The 20973-nt window shown below is 33.8% G+C and overlaps 1 protein-coding gene across 3 annotated transcripts in view; it reads left to right on the top strand.

Annotated features, from left to right (window-relative positions):
- CEP128 (centrosomal protein 128) overlaps positions 1-18827 on the top strand; it is a 100925-nt gene extending 82098 nt beyond the window's left edge. For 2 of the 3 annotated variants that reach the window (XM_056493387.1, XM_056493385.1), the window contains 3 exons: positions 1864-1977; positions 5574-5682; positions 9707-15218. In XM_056493387.1, coding sequence (XP_056349362.1) covers positions 1864-1977; positions 5574-5682; positions 9707-9813 — 330 coding nt within the window. In that variant the 3' untranslated portion in view covers positions 9814-15218. Of the gene's footprint in view, positions 1-1863; positions 1978-5573; positions 5683-9706; positions 15219-18547 lie in introns of those variants that run through there. The other variant, XM_056493386.1, reaches the window with a different exon arrangement.
- Positions 18828-20973: the final 2146 nt, after the last annotated feature.

Genomic DNA, 20973 nt, shown 5'->3' with positions numbered 1-20973 from the left:
ATTTCATTTGACTCTCTCAGTAGTTGCAAAATATTTTGGTTAATTAATATTGTCTATGAATAAGATAAGTTGCTTAATAAGATACTTGCAGTTGCATATGTACATATTATATAGACAGAAATATACTGAAATTTATTTTCATGTTTATATGGATCTTTTTGAAGTTATAAATTTAGTTCTATGCTCCATAATGTAGGCAGACATTGATAACTGGGCATAGCAGGTTATGTGTTAATTACTGTTTCAGAATATTTTTATTGAGTAGTAAATTCTGGTATTGCACGTTAAAAAAATGAAAATTTTGTAATTAAATAAGTTGTGCCAGTTGTTTCAATATTTAACTTAATGAGTGAGGATAGATGATCTTTACAACTTTTTATTTTGTTTTGACATAATGACGATACTTGTAATTTATTTTCTCAGCACCACGATCCAATCAAGATGTGTTTGGACACAGTGGGACATATTGACAATAGTGGTGACATACTGTCAAGAGTGAAGGCTCAGATTACATCTTCAGTGGCTAAGTGGCTAAATGCCTGTGCCACAGTTACTTTCCATCTATGAAATGGGTGGTTTAATAAAAAAGAATTTGTAACTTCCTTGCACAATATAAATTGTAAATCAGTATTAAACCCCAGATCAACAAATACTTAATGATTTGCATTTTGTTTGATAGGCAAAATTTCTTAATATGTGGTTGTCATAAACATTTCAAAACATACTTGTTTGGAGCATTGTTTATTTTGTGTTCCTGCATGAGATCATCAGGTAATCTACACCATTTTATTGCTGTCATCATCAACAGATTTGGTTATGCAAGTACTGGTTAAAATGTTTGGGTTTTTTCTGAACAATATTGTTGAGATGTATAGTTTTAATTTCCCATTCCAGGTATCCCCAGAAGAGCTTTTTTGCTCTGACAGAGGTTTGCGTTTACCTTCTGTTTCTGCTAACGGAAAAATTTTGTTCTCAGCAGGCATCTGCAGTCTCCTTCACACCTGCCCTCTCTCACTTAACACTGCTATGATATTACAGTCATTTTCTGGTTTGCTCTAGTTATAACTCAGCCAATGTTTGTGAGATTGGAATGCAAAATCTTTATTTTCAATTGGGTTCTGTCCTTCTCCATCATGCTTGATTTTTTTAAAGATAGTTTTCTGAAGATGAGTCCCTATCAACACGGTGTTTTGTTTAAGAAATAATTTATTATTCAAGAGAGCTAAGGCTTTATGCCTTAGCTTTGAGAAGGATGTCAATTTGGAGCTTCATTACTGTTTCTATTTGCAAATAAATGAAATATTGGATTTTTTTGGTGCAATAGCGAGCAAGTTCTTGCTTCAGTTTTTTCATAGGAAGGGGGAAGGAAAGAGGAAGTAAGTTTTGATAAATCTTTAGATTGTCTCGGAGTATTGTTCGATTAACAAACTAATGATAAGTATATAATTATCCAGTTCAGTGAGAAGCATTATCTTTTTTGTTAAAAATACTGTTTTGTCCATATCCTTAGAACCCTTTTTTTCCCTAGTTCTTGTTACTGTAGTGTTGTAATTAATTTTACACCATTACAGAATTTTTGTTAGAAGGTATGATATTGCTGAAGTTTGGAAAGGGTTACAAAAAATCATTCAACAGTTAAAGATAAGGCCATTTCCATTTTAATCTACATGTATTTTAACTTTATTTTTCTCTACAAAATGTTATGCTTTTGTATGGTCCCTGTAGTTCAGCTTCTGAAAGTTAGTACTTAATTTCTTCTTGCTGTGGTGAAAATCCTTGACGATACCTGTGTTGACAATAGTAAGAATTTCTAGCTACTTTTCACGTTATGAAATCATTTAAATCTTTTAAATGCATTTCTAGGAGTCCCGTTGCCGAAAGGAGATGATTGAGGAGAGGTATATGAAGTATAAAGAAATAGTGAGTTCTTTACAGCAACAGCTGGAAGATTCTAAGCAAAGAGTCAGGCGAGTCAAGGTATGTGTGTGTACTCCACTTTTGTGTCCCAGTTACTTTCAATCAGCAACACAACCGTACCTTATTAACTCTTAGTACAAACACAGACTCAAATCATACATGAATGTTTCTGTTTCATGTAGCAGCCGTGGCTGATGGCATGGCAGGTATATTGACATGGCATGAAAATTGGTAAATTAAGGGTTACCTTCACTGCCATGGATAATTTCCAAAAACCTTTCAACTTTCACAGAAAGGTATCTTAGTGTGTCTTATTACTCTAAAGTGGTTACCGGCTTTGTCAAATTGTTGTCTACAGCAATTTTTAAATTGTTTTGTTCAATTTTCTCTTGTCCTTTCAAGTAAAAGATATAGAAATCTGTTTCCTCTATAAAAAGGTTGACTAATTTATAAATCCCGTGTAGTAATTTTACAGTAGTTGATATTTGCATTCTTTGCAAACGATTCTGTATCATGTCTTTTTGATACATAAATGAAATCCAGGAAAACAGAAGGGAAGCAGTTTGCTAAAGGTCACTCACTGGACTTACAGCAGTGCTAAGCATGAATAACTAATTCCCTACAATACAAATCCTGTGCTCTTCTTTGGAAGCTTGGCCTCTAACTGTCCAATTATAACATGCTTTCTTTCCCATGTTAGCTGTTCATTGTCATATCACTGTCATTGTGATAGCATCTTACTTCAGCAGAACTATGATTTCTTATGAAAGTGATTAAAATAAGTGATCAGACCTGAAGAGTCATACTAGTATTTCTGCTACATATCTCAAATAATTTTCTTCAGCAATGTATCCTACCTGTGTCTTTAAGCAATTTAGCTCAAATAAAAGATTACACACTCTATCAAAAAGAAGTTTGTATTCCCCAAATTATCTGTAACCATCTTCCTTCTGTAAAATGAGAAAATACTTACAGTATGTCTTTTTAAAAGTGGAAAAGGTCAAATATATACAGAATATGTTAGCTTAATAAGTTACTGTTGTAAGAAGGTATTAAGTTACTTGAAGAAGCCATCTTGCTCTTCTGTAAGAAAGAATTGAAAGGAGGAAACAGGCACAATCAGTCTATTGCTGATGATAATTTTCAGTATCTTGAATTTCTCTTCCCTCCACACAAGCATTACTAAATCAGTAGCTACTGAAATTTGGAAAACACTGAAAAGCTAAGTGGAATGCAATCAGCTGACGGTGGAACATAACATTGCACTAAGCTGACTGAACTTACTGAGCTTGTGTGATTTGAACTCAATAATCAGAATCCAGTACAAAGCTGATTCCAAAACAATTCTCTTTCTTTAGACAACTGAGAGCATTTAATGGTTTCCATTTAGTCAGGCCTAATTGGGGTTTTGCATGACATACAGTACTCTTTGCTGTCACGGCTGTTGCAAATAGAACAGAATGTTCAAAACCAAGTAACAGACGGGTGCTAATCTGATTTCAGTGATCAGGCTAGCTTAGACTAAAAAAAACCTTTTTAATGCTTGCCTTTTGTACCCTCCTTTGAAACTAACTCAAATGCCTTTTTTTTTTTTTTAATTTTATTTTATTTTACTGTATGTCAGTTGGGAGTCTCTAAAATTGATTGCTGGAAGAGTGTAGGTTTGAGGACATCAAAGTTGTATTTTTGGTTCACACTGTGTACATAGTGCCCCTACTATACAAAGTAGACAGATATTTGATAGGGGATAAGAAAAGCCATGCTTCTTGTAAAATTTTTACATTGATCATTTTAGATGAAATTACTTCTGGAATTAATCCTTCTCTTCTGTTATGTTTTTCTTTCTAGCCTTTCTTATAATACACTTGTTTCAGCATGCTTGCCAACATTGATCTCAGACAGGCATTATCTAATCTTGTGTCCCAGCCTTTTTTCATTTTAAGGAGGAAAAATTAAACCAAAGTCGAATGTTTCTCTAAAAGTGGCTTTTTTTTTTCTTTCTTTCTTATGATTTCTTTTGTCCCCACTCCATCTTCCTAGTCTATTGTAGTCTTGTCAGATGGCTTTAAAATACCTGTTGCTTAGAAGCCCTGAAAAATTAAAATTTCTATTTGTATGTGTTAAAATGGAAGATGTCCAGTAATAAAAGTAGTAGGCCATAGGCTGGCAGAATACCATCAGGTACAGCAATCTTGATTTTTCAACTAAGAAAGGGCCAAATAATAGTATATAAAGACGAAATTGGGGGGAAACCAATAAATATTATGTATTAAAAGAAAATAGCAACAGAAGAAAAATCAAATCAGAAAACCTGAGGAAAACTAGAGATAAATATTTTGATGTAGAGATACAAATATTTTAGGAGAGTTTCCCTGCCACAGACAATTGACCATCTACTCAAACAGAACAAACAGATGTAATTGTCAGTGAAGCACATGACAAAAGGCACATTCTATACATCAATATTTCTGTAAAGAGAAAACCATTTTGTATTGCAGATACTGGTAAAAGCACCTTTCTTGTTTAAAAGCTCTTCTTTTAAAGCTTTTCTGTAAGCAGAATGGAAAGACAACAACTTTTTTTACTCTTTAAAAATTGTTGTAGTGCTATGAACACTTTAGGTATTAAGTCTCTCATCAGCACATAAGGGGATTAATATGTATAATTCCCATTAGTCTTAATAGAAGTAAATCCTTCTTCAGTGATGAAAGAAAAGCTCATTGTATCTCTAAATTAATGTAGAAATTTTTTTTCTGTTTAGTTTTCAACTCTTAGTATCAGCATGAATGATAAATTGCAAGATGTTCTAACAAAATTCCCTGAGGCTATTTATGATAAGAATTCAGCAGTAAAATTGTGTATTTTATGAACTGATGCATTTATTCATTATTACCTCTTCTCATTTCAAGAAACTGAGTAATTTGGACACCAAGCCAAACTTTTAATCTTGTTTTGGATGTTATTGTAACTGGGGGCTACTTGTTGAAGAGCTAACAGAGATTTTTCAGGGATTTTTGTTTAAATGCCCTTTTTAAATGTATCTTCTCTTTTTAGCTTAAAGACCAAATGAATTTCCTCACCAAGAAGCTATGCTGTATTGGTTTAGCCATAAAGAGTAACGTACTTCAGACTTTATTGAATGGTTTAACCAAAAATTTCAAAAGCATCTTTAGGTATTTTGATATGAGAAATCAATGAGCTTGAAGTTTCCTCAGTGGCAGAGAAAATAGATTTATATTTATTGCTAGTTGTGAAACTTCAGTGAATTAATATGAACCATTCATGGAAGAGGAAGTCATCATTCACTGATATCTGCCTTGCTAATATGGTATATCCTGAACTGTGGATGTGATGTAAGCAGGAAAGAACATTTTTACAACTTGCTGTAGTGGCAGAGACTTGTAATGCTGCCAGTGCTTTTCTCAAGGCAAAGCAGTTTTTTGCAGATACTTTATAGTGGTGAAAAGGAGATAAAGCTCATAAGCAAATTAATTTGAGCCTAACTGCGATACTGAGAATTCAGAGAATTCAAATAATTTTTTTTCCGGTGTGTGTGAAATCACAGCATGGGCCTGTACGAGTGCTGTTTGTTTTTTGTTAAAGTTTGCAGCTGCTTGATAGTAACCAATAAGTTTTTTTTTATTTGGTTCTTATAGGATGTGAAAATGAATGCTGAAATTTCTGATATAGAAGTGGCTACTCAGTCTTCCAGTTGGCGATCTCAAAACAGCTTTTTGTGCAGCTCACTGCTTTCAAGTTCAGGTTGTAAGTATTATATCACAGAAAAAAATTATAGGTAACATTTTTTTCTTCTAAATTTTTTTTTACTTGAAAGAGTGAGACACTACTTTTCATAAAAGAAGTGTTAGAATCATCTTAATTATCCTTCTGTGTTTTAGTTTTAGATGCTGGTTGGATGTCTTTGCCTAGGAAATACTTCTTTACATCCCACTGATAGTTGTTTGGGTTTTTTTAACTGGAACATACAATATATTTTGTTTGTCACCCAAACCTATGCCAAAGAAAAGGGCTGCCCTTGAATTCTGAATCTCTGCATAATGAGTCATACTTGTGTAAGCTGTGTATCTTCTGAGGGACCAAAGGGATGTCCTCAAACATGAATTCTTTCCAAGATCTTACATGTGCACCAGTTAGTGTCATGCTTGTGTAGTATTTTCACAGTGGAAGTTGAATTCAATAATTCTACTTCAATAGTGTTTTAAACTGTTTTTTCTCTACCCCCTGGGGGTATACAGCTTGTGTTAATGTGAAGTCATGGTATCTCTGATACAGCTGGGAAATGCTCAATAAAACATAAGATGTATTGCATCTTGATTGAGTATATAGGTACACCTTTGCATGAGTGTCAAAAGTAACTTAAAAAACAGGTTTTTGAGAGTTTTTTTGTGCATATCGATACAGGGATGTCAAAATACTTCACAAAAGTAATAACATCTCCCATTTCTTTTAAATATAGCCAGTTTGTGTACTGGGAACCTATTTAGAAAGTTGCATTCTATATAGTGGTGAGTCCTATTTCAGGCTTCATTGCACTTTGAAAGCGTTGCATTTTAGAATGAGTGCTGTGGTACATTACTGCTCACCAGTAAGTCCTGAGCTGATCTGGTGAGGTTAAAGGTAATTGGTTTCTCTTCCTTTCAGAATCTATGGATTTGGGTTAGTATCGTTTTGCAGAGCATACTGAACAACAGTAGTGGGAATAGAGCATAGGAGCAAGTATCTCTGTACTTCAGGAGCACTTTACCTTGACTCAGAGTTGATTTTTCCATTTTCCCAAACCTCATCCCTGTCAAACTCTTGCAAATCAAAGTACAGCTGAGCCTGTTTTGGGTATAGAAAAGAAGTAACCAATGCCTCACAGCATGTTCAGATAAATGGCCTCTAGCAGTCCCTTCCAATCTCAAGAATTCCAAAACTGATTCACTGCAAAGATTGACTGAAATTTAAAAATGCAGCATAAATGTTCCTAAAATATTACAATGTCTTTATACTGCTTAACCCGAAAGCTTAAAGCTAGGACTTTGTTGCTTCAAAACCTTTTAATAAATTTTAGGCAGTTTTAAGAGAAATGGGATCCATGTGATCTGAATACCAATCTGATTAAGCAGTTCTGCATATTTATTCTCTGATTCAACTGTTTTTTACCAGCACTAAGTACGAAATTTTCTGGAGATAAAAAAATAAGTGATTAACAAACACTATGGTGGTTCAACTCAGTGCTTATGGCACTAAAATATGTGAGTTACTCCACAGACTTTGGCTTGTGACTGATTGTCACTTCATACTGAAACTGATTTCCACCAGTCTAATGTGTATTTTGAATTTGTTGGTATAGTTCTTGAGGACAGTAAAAATTCTGCAGTGATATTACCATTAAGGAGATTTGCCAGTGAGTGGCAAATGGAAAGTCAGCTACTTCAGTCACAAAAACATCATGAACTTTTAATTTCAGTAATGATATTAATTAATTATCATTTGAGACTTTGACAGCGAAGTATAACTTGACATCTTTGCTCCCAAACCTACTGTAACTTTTAATAAATCTTCTTATACATGTCATCATCTATTTTCTGTGATTAATTGTCTCCTTCTTCAGAAACAGAAGGGTGTTGTTTTTTTTTTTCTTTCATTTACCTTTTGAAGCAGTTTGCAAGCCTTTGTGATTTATGTTTCCCCATTCCTTCTCTCTTCAATTCATGAATAGTCAATAATAGTACTAGAAGCTTCCTTCCCAATGTGGGTCTCCTATGACTTGTAGAGAGCACCCTGAAGGAGAGCAGACTCATTTGTTATGATTTAACTTATCTGTGAGGGAGATCATGGGATTTAAGTTTAAAATTGGTTGAAGAAAAAGGACAAAGAGTATGGGAAAATAAATAAGGGAACAATGATGTGTTTCCATATTTATATATTTACTAAAATGTTGCCAATGCAGCAAGCAATTAAAAAGAAAGTAATTAACATCAACACTGTGTTTTGGTTCTGGTATAATATCTGCAATTATAGCAGCTTTTCCATTACAAGCATATTTTAAAATACATTGAGGAAATGTGCTTTTATTTCTATACCCATTTTCTTAGAAATGAAGAAGTTTAAATAAGAAAATAATTTATTCAAGGAAACATTCACTAGATATGGTTTGAGGTCTATATTATTATCAAACCAAAATGGTTGGTCCAGACAGTCACTACAGTTGTTATCTAAAGAAGAATCCTCAGTAACTGTTTTTACAGCCACTGTATTTTCCTGAAATTTTGAGTACAAAAATCCCTAGAGTTGCACATGCTTTGCATTAGCTTTGTGAATTGAGTCCTGCCTTTCTCTTTGCACATTTCATCACTCTGAGGTTTTAACCTGGATGGTTTCCCAGAGACCATATGTCTTTGAGGCTTTCTATTGTTGTTGGGGAATTTATGTTCCAGGGCTCTATAAGCTGTGATAGACAACACCCTTGTGTCAACATGGTATGTAGTATGACTGATATCACAACTGAGTAAAACCAAGTTGTGCTGAATGTAGGCTTTATTATTATAGGAATTAATTCTTGCACTGTATTGTCTATCTTTATCCCTCTATGTACACTTTTTCATAAGTTCTTAAGACTATTTTTATTGGTATTTATAAATAATGTAATGTACTTACAACATCACTATGCCATGGACACCCTTCGAGAAGAACCTAGGTCTGCTTAAGCATAAGAACTTGGAATGACTAGAAACTTGACATCATCACTTTAAAAAATACAAATTTAATTAGTTAAACAATGAACTTTCTTTATGATTTTTTGCCTTATTTTGAATACTTTCCATGGGACATAGCATACTGACCACTGACATAGCATACAGCAGCAGAGCTTTGGACAACTTCTGAAAACTTTATGCTGAAAACTTAGAACTCACTGTTAAACCATTGTCCCAAACACAGTGATTTCATTCTTCTGGAAGTAAAAACATCTCACCTGTCCTAACTAAACTCTGAAGTCTTGCTCCTTATTAAATAACTTTTGGTTATATACTGCTACAATTTTACTGGATCATTAAAAATTGTGCTGTGGATATTGAGTAGGACTACTTTTCTTACATGCTTGTGCTATGAAGAAGGCCATTAGAAGGGTGCTGGTAGACACTTTCCTTCCCTTTTTCTAAATGTTTGGATATTTGATTATTTTTCTTCAGCATTTTATTATAAGATGTCAATTCATATTTTCTGGATTTTGATGCAATATAATATATTTTTAAAAAGGCACTGTATGTGTACCATGCTGTGAAGGTATATACACAGTATGACATTGTTTGAGCACCTTTTCAGTGTCACTTGGTGACTTAAGTCCATGCTGTGGGTAAAGATATTCCTTCACAAATTTTTGAGAGATTTGTCTTATTTTATTTAAACAAAAATTCTGGAAAAATAAATGGAAAATATCTCTTAGTGAAGTAATCATTTTTTTAAAAATACAGTCTACGTTTCTTGTGTCTAAGACAGCTCTTGGCTTTGCCTGTATTACAGAGTATTAAAATCTATTTCTCTAGAAAAATAAGTCAGTTTCTCAATTCATAGCCGTATGAATATTGAATATTTATTAACAAGTATTACTTGCTGAATAAATTATAATATCATATAATGAAGTACATGTTTTAAATAAAAACTAATGGTCTGTCAACCAAATCTGAGAATCCTAGGTTAGAAAAGGTCTCTCAGATCACTGAGTCTGACTTAATGTGTGACTCTGAAGATGCTTAATCACCTTTTTTGTGTGACTTATTTCTAGCACTCATGAAAGGGATGGTTCCTTTGGATACAAGTGCCACCAAGGAAGATTCTACTAATGTTGCTGTTAGTGAAATGAAGCCGCAAGCAGAAGGAGGAAAGCAGTAGAATATTTTACAAAACCACACCAGTTTTCTCTGTGGTAAATTCCATTACACTTTTTTTCTTGTTTTAACATTAGTAATTCCATCTGCTGTAGGAGTGATGCACCCCTAATGATTCAGCAATTGCCAAACACTCAAATGAAAGAACACCAAGAGTGATTCTGATGAACTCTTGTGATAATTTAGGTGACTTGTACACCAAAGGATTTCTGGGATTTTGCTGTTGTCTTGTGTTTGCTTCTGCAGTCATCCTAGACTAAATTTATTGTATTCCTCAATTACGGTGAAGTGAAATACCTGTGACATTAATCTTTGCTCTGAGCTTATTTACCCCTATACAGGATTTGTTCTGACACTTGCTTTTTTATTATGTTTAATAGCATTATTAATAATGAAAAAATCTTCAGCAATTGCCTATTATTATGAGAGAGAGTAATTATAAACTATTGTACAGACGCACTTGTGATTTGGGTCATCAGTTGAAAAAAATCATTTAAGGAAGAAGTGACAGAACAAAAATTTCTCAAAGCAAGTGAAAATTCACATCTTGGTTTCAAGTTCAGTATATATGTATTATAAGTTGTCTAGAATTATTCTTTTGGCCAGAACAGTTTTATCAGATGGCCTTGGTTAGGCACTTTAAATAATCTGAATCTCACCCATCTGTATCAAGAGTGTTGAAAGGCACTTCCGTGTGGCTGTGAAAATTTTAAAAGCAGTGTTTAATGTTCATTTATTTATTCTGTTTTGTTCTCTATTAGAGAAGATATGTCATATTGATTGTGAAATACTATGGAAATACAATATTGCACATTTGTATTTGTTCAGCTATCATTATTCTAAACAAATTGGACAATTTTGCATTACAGTGGTCTCAGAGAGCAAATCACAGAATTATTTTCTGCTGTCTAAAGAAATGCAAGTGTTTCTGATGGTTCTTGTTTTAATCTCTCAGCTACTTCTGGCTGGATTACTGCTAGTGTGCCTTAAAAGATTTGCCAAAACTGTCAGAATACTGTAGTGCCATTAACACCATTCAAACAATTTTGTTTTGCAGACTTCTGTCCTACTTAGGAGGACTATTTCTTCTCTGAAACACTGTCATTTATTATCACTGTAGGTGTCTCAGGTATAATTCACAGGCCATGATGTGCCATCTGAAAAGAGGACTTTTTTTTTAATACTCTGATGAAGTGTTCTGTAGTCCCAGTGAGTGCTCTGGACAGTGCACTTCCTTGACAATCACCTTGTGTTCAACCTGTTTCAAAGAGAACAAAATGCTGAGAACATCAAAATCAGACACAGAAATGAGAAAAAGATTGAGTTTATTCTCTGTTCGTTTTCCATGAAATTAAATTGCTTAAAATTGAAAAAAAAAAATCTGATTTGGTTAAAAAGTTTTCTTTACCTTTTTTTATGTGTATTATGCTGTGCACAGTAGTGCTGCCATTGGCTTTTTGCAGATGTCTGGCACATCTGCTCATTCAGAGGGTCAAGAAAACAAAATAGGCACATCCTGATCTCAATGGCTGTGACAGGGACAAGAAAAAAATCAACAAATAAACTTCTGCTCTCTCCAAAGAGCGTGGATGTAATGAAGCAGTGTTTAGCCCACGCCACAGCTACTATAAACTAAACTTTAAGTGGATCCAACATTTGTAATATTTTTTTTTTTTTTTAGATCAGAGCAGAGGTGGAAATATGGCATTTAAAATATTTTAACTGGTTTGGTCTGCTGAAACTTAAAAAATTGCGAAATGAAATGTCACCAGATTGCAGACTTTACTTTTAGTACCTACAAATTATGGCCAAAACACAGGAAAATCACTTCAAAATATATTATGAAGCAGTAAATCATGCTCAGAAAACACCTTATCTGGTAACAAGGTCTGCTGCATGGATTGCTGTTGGATAGAGGCATACTGTAACAGTTTTACCAAAGTTTTAATGTTTTGTGGACATGAAAGTGCCTGTAGGTTAAAAAATGGGACTTTAAGAGTCTTGGCTGGGAAGTGATACTAGAAATATAATGTCCTCTCTTTTTCCTAAGGAATTTGTAAAAATCTTAACATTTTATGCATTTATACATTTTTTTCCTGACTTGTAACTTAAAAATCTGAAATATGTATTCTTAAAATGGGATAACTACTGCTTTATATTGTTAGAAAACTAAGGATAAGCAGTCTGATCTCCCTTACTGTTACATCAAGTATTGAATTCACTTTTGTACTATATAAAACAGAAATTACTACTGTGTGAATAATTCTGACTTTAAGTAAGTTCAGTGCTTAGTATATTTGCCTTTGCCAGTGTGACTGAGTTTTCACCAGTTTTATATCCTTTTATAAACTTTTCTAAAAGGGCTGGAAGAACAGAAGATGTCAAACCACACACTAAAAAAAATAAAATATAAAAAGAAAAAAAAAAGGAAAATAAATTTTTTACTGAGTAGACTTATGGACTCCAAAGCCAGGAAATTCTTTCTTAAATTTACCCTCTTGGCATGGCAGTCTAGATAGCATGTAATATTTGTCTCTCTCCCACCTCTGATAGAGGTTCATATTACAAAGTGAATTTTGTTTCCTCTTTACTGAAGGCTAAAGTTCCATTCATGACATTATGTGAAAATGTCGCTTTGTGGTTTAAGAAATAATATTTTTTCCATATTGATCTGAAATAATACTCTTCTCCACAGTTTCAGTTTTTAAAGTAGAAAAGCAGATAATTTTAAAATAAAACCCTTTGTATATTTCACGTCTTAAAAATTGCTGTCCCTTTTGGTAGCCAGATTTTTTTATACTTTAACCCTTTAATAACCTATTACTCAATTCTTACCCAAAGCAGTGGTTTTCACTAATCAAAAATGTGGTATCACACACACAAAAAATGATGATTTAAATCTTTGTTCTGTTTAGCATTTGGTGAATCAAGCAATTTTTTATGTATGTACTAAGTACATAGAGATTTTATAAGCTAGTATCAGGCATTCTTTTTTTTAATGCTGTACTAAAATACAGCAGTGCTTCAATACAGTACTTCAATATTGTGCTTTCAGAAATGCATTGGCCCTCTATTTTAGCATCAAATAGTTGTCACATGAATAAGCTATAAATTTTATGCCCTTCAGTTCCTAATGTTTTACAGCAGACTTAAGAGTACTTAATTACTTCTGAGATTATATTTACTAAATAGACAAAATAATATATTTTTATTATGTAATTATGTCATCCTAAGAATAAATGTCAAAATAAAGATAAAAATTAAAATTTTGCAGTGCAAAATAAATCAAATTTATTACAATTACTTCTCAAATTTTTGGTGGGAGCCAGTCATCAATGATGGTGAAAGTACTCCTTGGATATTCAGAGCTCAGCCACATTTTTACTATTATAGCAAATTAAATAAAGTAAATACATGAAAAACCCATACAACAAAGAAACTGCTATTCTAAAATCCATTTCTGAGCTAAGGAATCTACATATCAGTTCATCCCTGGCTTGCAAGGCATAGTCTCTGCACTGGGTAGCACTGAATGAAAATACCAGTATTACTCTGAAAGGAAATCAATAGGTGTTTTTGTAACACTGATATAATTTTTATGGCTCAAAATGAGAAGTCTGCAACCTGGATGTGTTCTCATATCTATAACATGGAGAAAAGTTTTTAAATTTCTGTGGCAGTGCTTCTTACAGTGGAATTTTACAGTACCTACATTAAACTCCTTGTGTCTGCAGTGTGTTGTAATAAATTTATCTCTCTCCAAGTCCTTGTCACCCCACACAAGTAATTGATACTGAAGTTAATCTGAACTGCAGGTCAATATCAGATGACACAGCCTTGTCAAAAAATGAATGTGCAGGAGGACATCACATAAAGTCCTATGATTTTGATGTAATTGTAGAATTTAGAAGCAGTTGTAGAGGAAAAATAACAGTAGAAGGGATGGAAAGCAATTCATGATTAAATTAAAATTTCAGAACACTTTTATTTTTTATGGCTTAGCTTTAAAACTGCCTTATAGCTAGTATTTACATCTGAATGAAAGCAATCCCCAAATAAAATTCCATCTTGGATATTTTTTTTTTTCATTCTTAAGTAGCAAGTACTAGCACAACTCAACTCTTTACCTTAAGTATGTCTAGCCTGCTGTGAATATGAACTTACTTGCTTTTCTATGTAAATAACTAAATTAGATTTTAAAACTGAAGAATATTTTAGTGCTCTGTACAAGAGTACAACACAGCAGAATCCAATGCCCAAGTCATTCAAAAATCTGCAATGCTTCAGGGAATGTTAACAGCAAAAATGAAGGAGATTTCTGTGGTTAAAATCCAGCAACATCCAACATTTATCATTTGTTCTAACAACAAAGCTCTCCTGCTTCTAAAGCTGAAGTTGCACATCTATCATTTCTCTGGCTGAAATAATGAGATTTTTTTTACTCTTCTCCTAATAATGACAAAATCTGTAGTGTGAGAATATGCAGTGATGATATTTTTAAATTCCTAGTTGTTTTGTTTAGGAATCTACCAGGTGCTATTTGGAACTAAATATTTTTGGAACATGGTTGTTAACATGTTTTTGTTAAATTATTACATTACAAACAAGAACTGAATAGACTTATCTCTTTTAGGATAATTTTGCTGGCTTGTTTTTAGGGACATGGCTCCTTTGATAGGTGTTTTGTTTGAGTAAGTCCAGCAGTTGTTCTTGAGTAGTCTGTTATTTTCATCTCTCTTCAGACCAGAGTTGTTTTGATCTTAGACTGCTTTTCTCATCTACCATCTACAGTGCACTAGTGTGTTAGAAGACATACCACCATTTCTTCACCTACCCTCTATCAATAATTTGGTATTTTATGTTCCCATGGAATTACATTAGTGTTGATGGTGGTTGTTTCTTTTAAGCTTTTCTCATATGAACTCTTATCATTTGCTAAAATAAAAACTGCTTATAAAATGGACTAACATCAGGTCACATGCTGTCTAATTTTAAAGATTATTGCACAGGCCAAAGTTAATATCTCTTACTACATTTGTCTAGATTTTCTGATTGCCAGCATTGATTCTACTATCAGTTTATAGAAGGAAATGGTAAAGGATAGACTTTGCTGCAATAACCCTGAGATATTATTGATTCAAAGCAAAAAATGAGACTACAACAAATTTAGGACATCTGTCTAAGTGCTTAGTCTAGAACCTACAATACTCATATTACAAAGTATATTTCTCCAGTGTGTTAATATCAAATCATCTTCCTTATAAACAGTTGCTGACATCTAAAATATTTTTGAAAAGTGATACTAAATTTGCTAAAGATGATCAAAAGGATTTCTGTTTCACTCACATTGTTAAACAAGCATGGAACTGGGAAACAGCCCAATTTGTGTTTCTGGTATGAGGCTTTTCACAGAAAAGTTTTGTACTTAGTGTGAAAAATGATGAAGGTGAGCTGTGTTTTGCTGCTGGCCAAGAGAACAGTTTGCATCTGTGGCTGTTTGGTGTATGGAGCTCAGTGCACACACCATTTTTATTGAGGCTTTCCCTGCCGGCTGCGGCACTGACAGCACCATTTCACTCAAACAGCTGCAACCATGAAAACATCATGGAGCTGGCAGAACTTTTGTTACATGTTTTGACTAACAGAATGTCAACAAGTCCATCAGAAACCTTGGAGTTGTTTGTTTTGTCTTCACTGGAGCAGTCTCCAGTGCAGTCATAAAGCTAGAAAATGCAGAAACCTTAGTTCAGAGTGAGCTACATCACCAGGGAGGCTCACTAGCTATGGAATGTGAATCCAATAATATGTTGTTCATTGATCCATTAAAGGTATATAAATTAACAAAAAATTAATCTAAAAAGTTTTTTAAAGTGAGACAAATTATTCTTATTTGATAGTCAAAAAGTCTCTGCAAATATGGAAAAATGAAGTATCAAAATCAAGAAACACTTCATTTTTCCAGAAAGGAAAATAATTTCTTAAATTTCAGTAGAGTGGCAGACTAAAATGAAACTCCTGCTTATGTCAATCAACATACATCAATCCCACTTTGTATCATCTCTTAATGTGAGAGACTTGCTCACTTTGATTTAGACTTAACTATGTTCCATGCTTAGGGAAAGTCTGTTGTGTATGCTGTGCACTGGATAGCAAAGTTGAAATAATTCCACTGGAGGCAGCTGATGTGCTACAGAAGGAATACTGGCTCTTGCAGTATGTTTTAACAAATAGCTCAAATGCTCAAATTTCTGCTGTGGTATTACATTACCAGAAAAAAGCAACAAATGGAAAAAATATTTCGATTGTAGGTGAGGGTGTTAATATGATAAGTGTCTTACTGAGGTTTTGAAGGTGTATGACTTTTAAGGCTGACATTTCTATATGTGCTTATTAGCAAAAACTGATACTCTATTTTCTTTTCCCCTTGGAACATATAAGAAGAAAATATGTTATTCACTTTTGATTTCTGGAACGTGTATTGCCATTTCATACTGCCAGTTTCTATTTAATTTGGGGTTAGCTAAAAAAACAAATAACCATCTAATTCTGATACTTCATTACAAGCACTCCTAATTAAGTTAGTTGATACAAGAGTCACTTTCCTCCAGATCTTTGTTTTCATTTCTCTTGAATGAAATACAGTGGGTTTTTTTGCAGTTAGTATCCTAAAACAGGAGCAAAATTATTCTTGTGAACTAGCATTTTGGTTGGGACATTCCAAAATTAAGATTGCCCAGGCATTTCGTACATGTGACACTGAATACATTACATTATATTTCCCAGTCAAGTATTGTCACTGCAGTATAGTATAAAGTAACAACAAAGAATTTGCAGAATTTCAACAAATAATATGGATTTGAAATGTTTCTGTGCTGGTGTGAAGTCAGAAAGGTCTGTTTAACACTTCTAAACCTTATTGTGTTGGTTAATGTGATAGAAATAGGCCTAGTGGAATGAAATTCCTCAACATTGAATTATTTCTTGAGATAAATTCCTTGAATGTTTATCAAAGAATCTGGCTCTTCATACTACTTTACTATATTAACCAGAACTATTGCAATTTCCTTCAGACTTGATTTCTGAAATGTAAAAGTGTGTTCAGGCTTCTAATAGCTGTGTAGGCATCAGGTATATCCTGTCAACATAATTATAATTATGTCTCTTTCTTATAGACATTGACATGTATAAACATGTTCATACAGTGTAAAATTTTACTTCTCAAAAAGAAAGATTTCCTTTTATGCTTGGAAATCCTGACTGCAATACAGCTAGCAGAAGCCTTGTCTGTAATATTAGTGGAGTTACAATTTTGTGCTGAGTTTTAGACAAGAGGAGAGAAATATTTTCTATGTCTATTTTTTCATTGCATTCTGGGGGTCTGCAAGTCTATAGTATGTATTGGTCTGATGAACAACAAATGCTTACTGAAAAATACACGATCTTACAAAAATCATATGGTACCAAACTCCAAAACACTTGGAATAATTTGACACTATCTCATTTTTATATTTTAATTTTTTTTCAGAATCTGAGAAATGAGATTTTGAGTTCATTTAGATTCCTTTTTTTTTCAGTAAGACTAAATCAAATTTAGTTATATAACGAAAACCATAGTACTTCTAAATAACATCAATCCAATTTTATAAAATTTGAAAAACTAAAATGTGGCACCTCTTTGTTCCACTTTAATGTGGTCTAGTACAACTTTTTCAAAATAACAAAGCCATCTCCAAGGAGAGATGGTTTGTCTGTTAATATGTATCAATTGTATTTCACATTTGTGACTAAATTTTTTATTTTATCTCAGTTTTTCAACTGATCTAATAATTCAATGAATACCCAAAATGGGGATTTTTATGTGTGTAGGGAGAAGCAATTATATCTTGCATCTAAATTCCAGCACTATTGGTATTCTTTCTTTAACAAAAGGCTCACAAAATAAAGCCAATTTTGACTTTTTTGCGTTATGTTATTTTTGTTCCAAGATAGATTTACAAGGCATTTGCTTTTCCCATTAATTGCCATCTTTAAAGAGGAAAAAAATCCAACTTGGCTATCTTGAGAAGTATGTAATGAATTTTTAAAAAATTCTAGAATCATAGAATCATTTAAGTTGGAAAAGACCCTTTAGATCAAGTTGAGCCAAACTACTGCTTGACTGTTACTTCCTGTAAATCACAAGGGTGCACATGAAACTAAGTCTACAGGCTGGATTTTCAGAAACCTCATGCAGGTTTAGGAACAATGCATCGTAGAAGTATAAAAGGAGGAGCTGCTACTGTGTTGGTTTGATGCACAAGTCCTTAGCAGCCTGTGAAGTTTGAGGCACCTTGGTTACACGTGAGATGTGGCTCATGTCACAGCAGAACACCACTTTTATTGTTGAGTTGCCACTCTGACTTCAGAATGCCTGTGCCTGATTTATACCAATATGAAGGCAGAAGGAAATCTCATATATAAAGCCTAAGTACCAATCAAAGTACTAAGAGCTGAAATCTTGTCAAGTGATTGCAGTGTGAAGTACATGAAAGCTGTCTTTTGTGCTCTGAGTATGTTGCTGCAAGGTGAAAGCTTGGCGCAGTCTGCAGATAGGTTTAAGTTTGGTTAAGGCTCTGCTAGGACAGTTCTTATGTTATTTTAACATCAACATTTGTACCTGCTTTCTGCAATTAGACTATAAATGTTAGCCAATGAGGCAGTAAATAACAAAAATATCAAACTACATTGTACTTTTGCAGACTTGAGACTTACTCCAAGCAATTCCTGAAGGCAGGGTTGTGAGTCTTCATTGCATCTCAGGAGACAGTTGGTACCTTTGCAGGATCAAAGTTGCTAGCTGTACTTGTAATTTAAAGTATAACATAAAAACTTGTCATTTTTGTAAGCTAACATAATAAATTATTTTTCCAAGCAATGCATAGCATCTGTATTCATTTACCTAACACTGCCAAATTTTTGTAAAGGCCTGTTTTATGTAATTGATCTTTCTTAGTTTTGTGAAATATAAATGTGTGATATGGAATTGTGTTGCCCAGTTTTCTTGTCTCTAGGAGCAATTGGATTTTTTCTTTTGTTTTCTCTCTTCTACTCTAATATTTGTTTAAAAACTAAGATAATAGTTTCATTATGAGACTAAGTAGATTTCTTCAAAAGTATTTCTTCAAAATACTTATAAAGATCAAAGATACGTATACCATTAAGGACCCAAAATCTGGCAATGTATTATGGTGTTAGAGTAGGAGTGGGTCTTTACATTGGCCATTACTGACAGTATTTCCAAAGGTGCCCTTAATTAGGACAGGCTGTTGTGCCTATAGTCTCTTAGAGAGTGTGAGCAAGATTAATCTGATTGTGCTTGAGTGTGGACAGAGCACATCCCTCCAAATGAACCTCTCTTTGTAGTCAATGGGATCTGTAGCATCCTTCATCTCAGCCCAAAGTAAGTGGTCAGAATTTGATTAAATTGCAGTGAACTGCTCTAACTAGTTTAAATCTCCACTTAGTAAAAAGGAGAATCAGGCATCTGCCTTAGATGCTTATTGCTTGCATTATAGGCACCATGTCCACCCACATAGGGGGTTCTATCCATGTGTGCTTTATCTGGATTACAGGGTGAGTTCTTTATTACCTTAAATAAGAGACATCTCTGGAGGCACTGAAATGGGATGCAATTAAACAAGCAAAGAGATTGACTTATGGCAGTGTTTAATGAAACAAAAATTGTTGTTGCTGGAAAGTTCTACGCAGATAAATTTCTATGGAAGCCTTTAATGGAAAACAAAGCCTTGCATTATATTTTAAAATACAAAGTATAACAAAACAAACCAAAAGGTATTGCATAATTCCATGTAATGTTTTCTTATTCTGGTTTCTCCCAACAAGCTGGCCAAAGTATAGTTTCTTTATATACTGAGAAATCAGTTATTGAAAGCCTGTAATTATTTTACTAATTTCATTCTCCTTAATTACATATTCCCTTGCCTTTTGAAATTAAGAGGGTTTGCATGTGTTTTTACATAGTTTTGTGATCTGCAGTTATTTTATGACTTCTTTGGACCGTTTTTTTTTCACTGAAGATAGCAGAGTTGTTTCCTTCACACGTGCTTATTCCTCTTCTTAAATCTTCTATCCCAGAAGCTGTACCACCATTTCGGAAGAGCCCGGTCTTGGCAGTGGCAACTGAGCTCTGTGATGTAGACAAATGCTCTACAGGCTCCTTTACAAGTGAAAACAAGTAGTTCATTCCAGTTACCTTTTGGATATCTTCTGAATGTGATCCTTAGGTAGAATTTCAAAAGCAGTACATACTGCAGTCTGGAAAACACTGTCTGAAAACTACTGCTGGAAGCATCAATGGTTCTGCAGGAGACAGGATGCCTGTGAGGACAGGTCAGTCAACATCTCTAATGCTCTTGGCAATGGACACCACTACATCTCAAACAACACTTCTCAATGGGTAAGGAATGTAGGTTGATAAAAAGAGTGGACAAATTGGTTTCACAGGAATTTTACTTGTAGTCTTAGAAAAATGCATTTGTTGTGACTTCAGATAAAAGCCCCAGCTGGCCCTCATTTATTAGTGTGGACCTTAACTTATGCTTGTTTTATAAGCCAGGAACCCATTGAACTGTCAAGTGATGGTTCTTCCTGGCCTGACCCTGGGTACCTCCTGGTGCCTCAAATTCACCTAGGAGCTAAACCAGAGTACAAGACTGGGTCTAAAAAAGGTTCCTCAAAACTGGTAAATAAGAGCAATAGACAATGCTGAAAATTACAATTTGGATTTTATCTCAGGAGCTAAGAATTTTGAAACAGTTTGTGTACAGCAAAGTGCAAGCCACAGTCAATTTTGTCAATTTTATGTAGTAATTTTCAATACTCAATTTTGTGACAAAACTTCCAAACAGGCAATGATATATCCGACACTGAATCTAGCATAGACCTGCAACCAACAGTGATAGGAGGCAGCTTATGATTTCCTTACAGTCCCTTGGAAAAAATTATGCTATGACTTTGAGATGGTCCCAAAAATTGTCCCACATATAACCCATGTAGAAATGCAGTGTTATTTCTCTTAATTTGTTGTAAACTCTTTTTTGTGGTAGAAATAGGATAAACTCAACTTTTAAGACATCCACCAAATACAGGTGGATACAGACATACA

The sequence above is a fragment of the Oenanthe melanoleuca genome, chromosome 5 (genome assembly GCF_029582105.1).
Source record: "Oenanthe melanoleuca isolate GR-GAL-2019-014 chromosome 5, OMel1.0, whole genome shotgun sequence".
NCBI lineage: Eukaryota > Metazoa > Chordata > Aves > Passeriformes > Muscicapidae > Oenanthe > Oenanthe melanoleuca.
This window is presented reverse-complemented; position numbering and strand designations above follow the sequence as displayed.